Below are 10,503 nucleotides of genomic sequence, written 5' to 3' on the forward strand. Positions count from 1 at the left end.
TAAACCGCAACACCAACACAGTTTTGCTTACCATTAGTTTCTTCCATAAACCTATATTTTGAACAGTGTCATCCAGAGATTGGTGGAAATGTTCTCATATCACCACAGCTGGGTCAATCACTAAATCCAATATAGGAAAGTTCAGGAGTCACGACAAGATTATACCTCACCCTCACTGAGTAATGTGCTATTTGGTTGTAAAATCAAATGTATTTGCATCGAAATAATAGACACACATTGTTGGAAAACGCCAACATGTTAACTGCAACTGGCATTTACATGTTAACGCAGAGCTGATATCAGTCTTTTGAATTGGTGTGCTCTAGGACCCAGGGAAAAACTCTCTTTAGTGGACAGTGGAGTGTGTGTCTCTCTGGGAGGGAGGGAGGTAGGTAGGGGAGGGAATCACACAGTACACAATGTGTGACAGTCACTGCCTTACACAGTGATAGAGAGGAGGAGGAGGGATGGAAAGCGCATCCTCACATCTATCAGGGACTTAGACACCATCCTGAGTGAAGTGAAGTGATCACCCTCTACTCACCTGCTCTCACACTAGTGTCCCTCTGTGATCACAGCCTGGTCTGGACCAGGGAGATTCCCTCTACACCTATACCACAGACTTCAAAACCTCTGGAAAACCCACTGGCTAACTATCCTCAGCAGTGTGTATCTTGTCCTGCTCAGCCAGTGGAAATACCCAGTGTAACTGGTCTATGTGGACCTGTTCACGTCTGGATCTGCTTAACTGATGTCTCCTCACTAAAACAACTGGGATATCCAGAAAGGACGAATCATAAAATCCTGGTCTCTTTGAATTGGACTGGACATATCATAATCTCATATGGGTAGGTTACAAGACTTATTATCGTTCTACTCATTTTGACTAAGTTCACAAATCCATAAAATGTATCCTCGACAGGGGTCATAGCTAACAGGTGTACATTCTGTTGGAGATGCACTGTGTATTTTTACATAGAGTGAAATCACTTTGAATGTTTCATCAGACAGTCATAGATGAGCTGAAAGTTGAGGCAACAAGCTATTTTAAAGAGTTGTTTTTTGGGGAGTGGGTTTTCTAGTTCAGGTGCATGTATTTCAAATGCAAGGTAATGTACAGTATATCTCCAGTGTCCACTATATGTATGTTCTCTTAAGAAATGACTTATCTTTTGAGTAGAATAGTATACCTTATGAATGGAAATGTAACAGAAATGTTTCTATTATCATTCATAATATACAGCCTTACAAAACATGTGCCTCTAAATCTATCTTTAGTTACATCCTAAATACAAAATGTAAATTTTAAGAAAATACTTTTAATATATTAACATTGAAGGATATTATACTGACTCATCTCAGTGGGTTACCCAGTTGACAGTAGCTGAAATGGCTGGTAGGAGAGGGAAGGGAAGGGGTGGGCTGAGAGAAGGACAGGAAGTGGGGTGGGGGCAGTGAGGGGTACATTGGAGGGAAAGCATGGGTGACTCGTGTGACCTCTCAGAAAATAGCGCCATTTAACAGAAGTCATTGATCTTTCAGTGCAAAACATAATTTTTAAGTGTTATACTTTTTCTCCTGTCTGTAGAAAATACACCTTTCTAAAGATGGAAAGGACCAGGACATTCATTAAAGGGACTAATACCGGGCTTATGAATCAAAGTCAAAAGGCAAGGATAGAGTTGTTTTGCTTTCCTCTGTGAGTGAAAAGCACCACTCCATCCATTGGCCCCGTGCACCACATCGTATCTAATGTGCCCTTTACTGTTACCTACTTTGTGTTCCCCAAATCCATGCAATGCTGACACCATGTAGCAAGGAGTAAGGACTATATGTTTTAGACATACTGTAGTAACCCACTGGGCATAGACGGCAGTTCGTCTAGTTTTGATTTACATTCAACTAACATGAATTCAACATGAAATTTAAACAAATTATTCACCATGTCATTATATTTAGGTTAAAAGTTAGGTAAAGAAAATATGATATGCCCTTATGTTGATAACTGTTTGGAAATCTAATCATTTTCCCAAGTTGGTTCATCTTCATCACATTTTTGGGGGGTTGAAATGACATATAAACAACATTGATTCAACCAGTTTTTGCCCAGTGGGAAGTACTTTATCTGAACTAAAACTGTTTTTTTCTAATTCCGAATCAACTTGTGCATCTGTTTTTCTTATCAAAACAGTGAAAATGCATGTGTATTCTCATTTCTTTAGCTGTCTTGGTTTTAGGTCCATGTGATCTGGTAGTTTGGCTTCTCAGATAACGTCCAGGCAGTGAAATAGAGAGCGCTCAGGCCATCCTCTTGTGACTATAATGCTGTAGAAATGTAAATAATATCCAACATTTTACAAATTAATTTGCTTTGTTTTATTTTTATTCTAACTTCATTACTATATTAGATTATACACTGAGTGTACATAACATTAAGAACATCTTACAAATATTTTGCCCTTAGTACAGCTTTAATTCATCAAGGCATGGACTCTACAAGGTTTTCGAAAGCGTTCCACAGGGACGCGTTCCACAGGGATGCTAGCCCATGTTGACTCCAATGTTTGTGTCAAATTGGTTGGATTTCATTTGGGTGATTTAATTTTGTATTTAATTTAGTGTTTTACCCCCTAATTTCATGATATACAATTGCGATCCAATTACAATCTTGTCTCAAAAACACAGCTATTTTGACTCTTATTTTACCCTAAATGTTTTTTTGATTTCCCTCTCATCCTCTTCTGTTTGAGCAAGGCATGAGATAGAAAGTACAGTATATTTCCACTCTGACCTTGGGCTAATTATCAACTCACCCCTACATACGTTTTCTTTTTAGAACAAGACCTGAAAGAAATATAGAAATGCTCAGTGCAGCCTAGAGCAAATAAGTCATGAATATTCAACTTGTAGAAGGCTTAAAGGGTTATTTAATGTAGAACATATTCCTTGTCAATACAATGCGGTCTCCAGGGCCGTCTGAAATGGAATAAATCAATTAGGTCATCCCTCACATGACAGGGAAGAAGACTGATTTAATAGAAAAAGATTACCAGGCATCAAAGCAACATGTACTGTGAGAGTAAACCATATGTTCAAAGCAACATGTACCGTAGGAGCAAACCATATGTTAAGCTGCATCAGCATGACATTTCAAGCTCCTATACAGTAAATGTTTAAATTGTGTTTTTGTCTCCTTAACAGGACATATCCAACATGATGACAAGTACGTGAAAAGAGAAGAAAGTTAACATTGCAATGGGGCCTGCTGCTGTAGTGATGCCTCTGACTAGTTTTCTGTGAAATATGGAGAAATCTGGTCCGATGCTGGCCTCTATTCCCAATCGCACAGGGGCCAACCTCACAACTGGTCTATGGGGACCCAACCCCACAGTCCCTGCAGAGGTGGGAGTGGTCACCAGCTCCCAGTCTCAGATCAAAGATCTGATTGGGCTGTTTGCAATGGTGACCCTTAATCTCATTGCCCTATTGGCCAACACTGGAGTCATGGTGGCCATCGCCCGCGCCCCTCACCTGAAGAGGTTTGCCTTTGTGTGCCACCTGTGTGCAGTGGACCTGCTGTGTGCCATCCTCCTCATGCCCCTGGGCATCATCTCCAACTCACCCTTCTTTGGCACCGTGGTGTTCACCGTGTTGGAATGCCAGGTCTACATCTTCCTCAACGTGTTCCTCATCTGTGCCTCCATCCTCACCATCACTGCCATCAGTGTGGAGCGCTACTACTACATCGTCCATCCCATGCGCTACGAGGTGAAGATGAGCATCAATCTAGCCATCGGCATAATGCTCCTCATATGGGTCAAGTCCATCCTTCTGGCCCTGGTCACCCTGTTTGGTTGGCCTGCCTACGGGGCCCACAGCTCCATCGCTGCCAACCACTGCTCCCTCCACTGGAGCCACAGTCGGTTGAGGAAGGTGTTCGCCGTGCTCTTCAGCGTGGTGTGTTTCCTGTTACCTGCCATTGTCATCTTTGCTGTCTACTGTAACGTGTACAAGGTGGCGCGCTCGGCTGCCCTGCAGCACGCACCAGCGACAACCACCTGGGCCTCGTCCAACCCAGCCAAACGTGCCAACCGTTCTGACTCCATCAACAGCCAGACCACCATCATCACCGCCACACGCAGCCTGCCCCAGAGACTGTCCCCTGAGAGGGCATTCAGCGGGGGTAAGGCTGCCCTCACCCTGGTGGTCATTGTGAGCCAGTTCCTGCTCTGCTGGCTGCCTTACTTCTCCTTCCACCTGCACTTGTCCTTCAGATCGTCCCTGCAGAGTCCCGGGGACGTGGAGGAGGCCGTCACCTGGCTGGCCTACTCCTCCTTTGCTGTCAACCCTTTCTTTTATGGCCTTCTCAACAGACAGATCAGGGAGGAGTTGGTCAAGTTCCGGCGCTGCTGCTCCTCTGGGCCGGTGGAGCTGGTGGCCTCCAGCCATGAGGGCTCCTTTCAGGAGAACTTCCTCCAGTTCATTCAGAGAACCAGCAGCATGGCCGACAAGCGCTCCAGCTGCACCAACTCCAGCCCCAGGAACACTCTGGACCAGGGAATCAGAATACCTGGCCAGATACCAGAGGAGCATGGCTAAACAGAGGACAGTGGATAGCACACTTCAATTTGGACTGTTAATATGACAGCCATCGGTACTCGTAGCACCCTGAGTTTTTCCTGATTATGTGTCCTGACCAGGAAAACTATAGGGCCCTGAGATTTTTCAAGTCAGATCATGTGGTTGGTAAAAACTCAAGCCCCTACTCATAAGCTGTACATAATATGCCTCTGAGTAGGTGTCCATTATTTATTGGTATGGGATTCATTCAGGTAATGTCTCCAACACAAGACCAGTGTTTTAATGTGAAATATGAAATTATTGTGACAGAATTTCATTGACTTTACCATTGTTTCATGACAGGCCTAAACCGAAACATTCTGTTACAGTCTCCATATATACTTCCATTCATTTTTTCAGCTGGTACCAAGGGACCTTCAGATGAGTTTTGTAAGGCCTGTGGCCTCAACATCATGTTCGTTAGTCTCATCTTTCCATAGTTTGTAAGCCAAACCGTTGGTACGCTACAGATGATTTTGTGAGCAGACCGATTTTCGGGATTGTCTCGTGGTCTGACAAACATCGCTCAAGTTTTGTCACCTTTCACCACAGATGCAGAATTGTGATATAGGCAGATGTGGTGGATTGAGAGGCATCCGATCCCAAAACAAACACATTCCTAGCTTAAATTGACATATTTTTATGGGGATTGTTTTATTATTACAATTAGACTGACACAGGGGCGCGGACATCGACCTTAGGGGGTTAAAGTGTATGCTTGTTTCATATAATGTTGTATGAATTATAAACTCAGCAAAAAAAGAAACGTCCTCTCACTGTCACCTGCGTTTATTTTCAGCAAACTCAACATTTGTAACTATTTGTATGAACATAAGATTCAACAACGGAGACATAAACTGAACAAGTTCCACAGACATGTGACTAGTCCCTGAACAAAGGGGGGGTCAAAATCAAAAGTAACAGTCAGTATCTGGTGTGGCCACCAGCTGCATTAAATACTGCCGTGCATCTCCTCCTCATGGACTGCACCAGATTTGCCAGTTCTTGCTGTGAGATGTTACCCCACTCTTCCACCAAGGCACCTGCAAGTTCCTGGACATTTCTGGGGAGAATGGCCCTAGCCCTCACCCTCCAATCCAACAGGTCCTAGACGAACAGTATGGCTGGTGGCATTGTCATGTCAGGATGAGCCAGGATGTCAGGATGAGCCTGCAGGAAGGGTACAACATGAGGAGAGGGTGTCTTCCCTGTGATGCACAGCGTTGAGATTGCCTGCAATGACAACAAGCTCAGTCCGATGATACTGTGACACACCGCCCCAGACCATGACGGACCCTCCACCTCCAAATCGATCCCGCTCCAGAGTACAGGCCTCGTGTAATGGTCATTCCTTCAACGATAAACGCAAATTCGACCATCACCCCATGTGAGACAAAACCGCGACTCGTCAGTGAAGAGTACTTTTTGCCAGTCCTGTCTGGTCCAGCGACGGTGGGTTTGTCCCCATAGGCAACGTTGTTGCACGTGATATCTGGTGAGGACCTGCCCTACAACAGGTCTACAAGCCCTCAGTCCAGCCTCTCTCAGCCTATTGAGGACAGTCTGAGCACTGATGGAGGGATTGTGCATTCCTGGTGTAACTCGGACAGTTGTTGTTGCCATCCTGTACCTGTCCCGCAGGTGTGATATTGGGATGTACCGATCCTGTGCAGGTGTTGTTACACGTGGTCTGCCACTGCGAGGATGATCAGGTGCCGTCCTGTGTCCCTGTAGCGCTGTCTTAGGCGTCTCACAGTACAGACATTGCAATTTATTGCACTGGCCACATCTGCAGTCCCCATGCCTCCTTCCAGCATGCCTAAGGCACGTTCACACAGATGAGCAGGGACCCTGGGCATCTTTCTTTTGGTGTTTTTCAGAGTCAGTAGAAAGGCCTCTTTAGTGTCCAAAGTTTTCATAACTATGACCTTAATTGCCTACCATCTGTAAGCTGTTAGTGTCTTAACGACCGTTCCACAGGTGCATGTTCATTCATTGTTTGGTTCATTGAACAAGCATGGGAAACCGTGTTTAAACCCTTTACAATGATGATCTGTGATGTTAATTGAATTTTTAGGAATGATCTTTTTTTGCTCAGTTTATATTCTGAAATAACATTTATGGACGTGTTTACTCATGTTTCCAATGAACAGGAAAAAAGGTATTGGAATACTTTCCTATTTTAAAATTGTACAGCAGGAATGTAAAGCTTCTAATTAACTTTCTCTCATTAACACATTATTTAAATAAAGCATAATTACAAGAGTAACAACAATAGATTTATCTTTTCTAATAATTACAATAATTAAAACCATCTTACAGTGAAAAACTGTGTGTCATGTGCAAGTATATATTAATGCAAGGGATAAAAGGTCAAACTAGTATAAAACATCAAAACAGCAACATGGAGATTTAAAAATGGAACCATCCACCATGAAGCTGAGGGATGCCTTAAATGTCGTCTGTGCCTGTCGTCATGGAAATGCAGTGAGGCAGTAGGCATGGACACAGCAACAAGGTCCTCTGCTGCAGTGCTGGATGCTAGACTTTTGATCCAGTTTGGGAGAGCATAGAGCGAAAGAGAGAGAGGCCTGAACCTGCTCTTGACATTACACAGGCTGTGTGTCTCATTACCCACAGCCTATAGCTACAGACATACAGCATGACAGAGCTTATTATCATCTGAATAAAGCCAGTGAAAAAGACAGGCCAGCATGAGACTTCTCAGTGATTGAATCTACCTGACTACATATAGTAGCCCTACTGAAGAGCTCAGTGACTTTCAACTTGGAACAGTCATAGGATGCCACCTTTCCAACAAGTCAGTTCATCAAAATTCAGCCCTGCTATGGCTGCTCCGGTCAACTGTAAGTGATTCTTATTGTGAAGTGGAAACATCTAGGAGCAACAATGGCTCAGCCGGGGTGGTAGGCCACACAAGCTCACCGAATGGGCCGCCGAGTGCTGAAGCATGTAATGTGTAAAAATCGTCTGTACTCAGTTGCAAAACTTACTACAGAGTTCCAAACTGCCTCTGGAAGCAACGTCAGCACAATAACTGTTCGGCGGGACATTCACAAAATGGGTTTCCATGGCCGAGCAGCCGCACACAATCCTAAGATCATCATGTGCAATGCAAAGTGTCGGCTGGAGTGGTGTAAAGCTCGCCGCCATTGGACTATGGAGCAGTGGAAATGTATTCTCTGATGAATCACGCTTCACCATCTGGCAGTCCTACGGACTAATCTGGGATTGGCGGATGCCATGAGAACGCTACCTGCCCCAATGCATAGTGCCAACTGTAAAGCTTGGTGGAGGAGGAATAATGGTCTGGGGCTATTTTTCATGTTTCGGGCTAGGGCCACCTTAATTCTACAGCATACAATGACATTCTAGACGATTCTATGCTTCCAACTTTGTGGCAACAGCCTGGGGAAGGCCCTTTCCTGTTTCAGCATGACAATGCCCCAGTGCACAAAGTGAGGTCCATACAGAAATGGTTTGTCGAGATCGGTGTGGAAGAACTTGACTGGCCTGCACAGAGCCCTGACCTCAGCCCCGTCGAACACCTTTGGGATGAATTGGAACGCAGACTGCGAGCCAGGCCTAATTGCCCAACATCAGTGCCCGACCTCACTAATGCTCTTGTGGCTGAATTGAAGCAAATCTCCGCATAATGTTCCAAGACCTAGTGGAAAGCCTTCCCAGAAGAGTGGAGGCTGTTATAGCAGAAAAGGGGGGACCAACTCCATATTGATGCCCATGATTTTGGAATGAGATGTTCGACGAACAGGTGTCCACATACTTTTGGTCATGTAGTGTATTTCATCCGTTAAAACATGTTTAAATTATTTATTTAAAGGTAGACTCAGCGATATTACATAGATGCATTAAGTAAACAGCATAGTAGGTCAATTTCCGGAACAACTAAGAACGTTGAACAGGCGCAACTTCTCTGCTGTTTTGGTTGCCTGGCTACCACACTGTACCAACGTGAAGTGAACCCGTGCACATGCGAATATACTGTGTATGACGGTTTGTGAGTGCAGTCTTTCATCTCACTCATCTCAATATCTGCGGTGCTGCTTGTGGCAATGTCTTTTCGCTGAGTCTATCTACCTTTATGTACATTATTTATTGAAATGTCTTTTAAAATACCGGTCCAATGCATCCTGGGATCAGACATACACACTGGAGATCTACTAATGCGTCTAAAGGTTAAGCAGATGTTCCCCTTAAATCACCCGGGAAGCCAAAACTGGTAGGGGGTAATGTGCTCAGAGCAAGTTCAAACAGAGTTGTCTATTTGAACCTGTAGTCAGCTGGAGTTCCTGGCCCAAAGCCCCTCTCCATGATGATCTACAAAGATGATATAGAGTAGTGTCTGGCAAAGGTGAGGGCCACAAAGGGCTGCCTGCTAGCTTAGTAGTTGTATAATTCAATGTTTCTATACGCACATTACTTAATTACAGTGCCTTCAGAAAGTATTCACACCCATTGACCTTTTCCACATTTTGTTGTTTAGTCTGAATTTAAAATTGATTAAAAATAATAACAATGTGTCACTGGCTTACACACAATACCCCATAATGTAAAAGTGGATTTATTTTTATTTTTATGTTTACAAATTGATACAAAATAAAAGCTGAAATGTCTTGAGTCAATAAGTATTCAACTTCTTTGTTATTGCAAGCCTAAATAACATCAGGAATAAACAGGTCACATAATAAGTTGCATGGATGGTGCAATAATGGTGTTTAACATGATTGTTGAATGACTACCTCATCTCTGTACCCCACACATATAGTTATCTGTAAGATCCCTCAATAGGGAGGGAATTTCAAACACAGATTCAACCACAAAGAGCAGGGAGGTTTTCCAATGTTTCGCAAAGAAGATGGGTAAAAAAAGAGGCAGATATTGAATATACTTTTGAGCATGGTGAAGTTATTAATTACACTTTGGATGGCGTATCAATACACCCAGTCACTCCACATATACAGGCGTCCTTCCTAACTCAGTTACCGGAGTGGAAGGGCACTCTGGGATTTCAGGGATTTCACCATGAGATCAATGGTGACTTAAAAAAAGTTATAGTTTAATGGCTGTGATAGGAGAAAACTGAGGATGTATCAACAACATTGTAGTTACTTCACAATACTAACCTGATTTACAGAATGAAAAGATGGAAGCCTGTACAGAATAAAAATATTCCAAAGCATGCATCCTGTTTGCAACAAAGCACTAAAGTAATACTGCAAAAAATACAATACCACACTTGCTGCGTACAACTCTCCATATTTTCAATCATAGTTGAGGCTGCATCATGTTATGGTTATGCTTGTAATGGTTAAGGAATGGGGAGTTTTTAAAAATACAAAATGAATGGAATGGAGCTAAGCACAGGCAAAATTATAGAGGAAAACATGGTTCAGTCTGCTTTCCACCAGACACAGGGAGATGAATTCACCTTTCAGCAGGACAATAATCTGAAACACAAATCGGCCAAATCTATACTGGAGTTGCTTAATCCAGGTGTGGAAAGCTCTTGGAGACATACCCAGAAAGACTCACAGCTGTAATCGCTGCCAAAGTATTGACTTGGGGGTGTGAATACTTATGTATATGAGATATATCTATATTTCATTTTCAATACATTTGCAACATTTTTGAAAAACATGTTTCACTTGTTCATTATGTGTTATTGTGTGTAGATAGATGGGTGAGACGTTTTTTTAAAATCCATTTAAAATCTCAAATAAATGTGGAATAAGTCAAGGGGTATGAATACTTTATGAAGGCACTGTATATTATATGACAGATTAACAAAGCCACGGTGGCTTAAGTCACTTCTACATAATTTCTGTTGTGTGATAAAGAGCA

The 10,503-nt window shown here is 43.1% G+C and overlaps 1 protein-coding gene across 1 annotated transcript; it reads left to right on the plus strand.

Moving 5' to 3' along the window:
- The first annotated feature begins 432 nt into the window (after positions 1–432).
- LOC109890236 (probable G-protein coupled receptor) lies at positions 433–9,278 on the plus strand. Its single transcript, XM_020482222.2, has 2 exons — positions 433–848; positions 3,202–9,278. The coding sequence occupies exon 2, from the start codon at positions 3,304–3,306 to the stop codon at positions 4,597–4,599; it is 1,296 nt and encodes a 431-aa protein (XP_020337811.1). The 5' UTR covers positions 433–848; positions 3,202–3,303; the 3' UTR covers positions 4,600–9,278.
- The last annotated feature ends 1,225 nt before the right edge of the window (positions 9,279–10,503 follow it).

This window comes from Oncorhynchus kisutch, linkage group LG5 (assembly GCF_002021735.2).
Source record: "Oncorhynchus kisutch isolate 150728-3 linkage group LG5, Okis_V2, whole genome shotgun sequence".
NCBI lineage: Eukaryota > Metazoa > Chordata > Actinopteri > Salmoniformes > Salmonidae > Oncorhynchus > Oncorhynchus kisutch.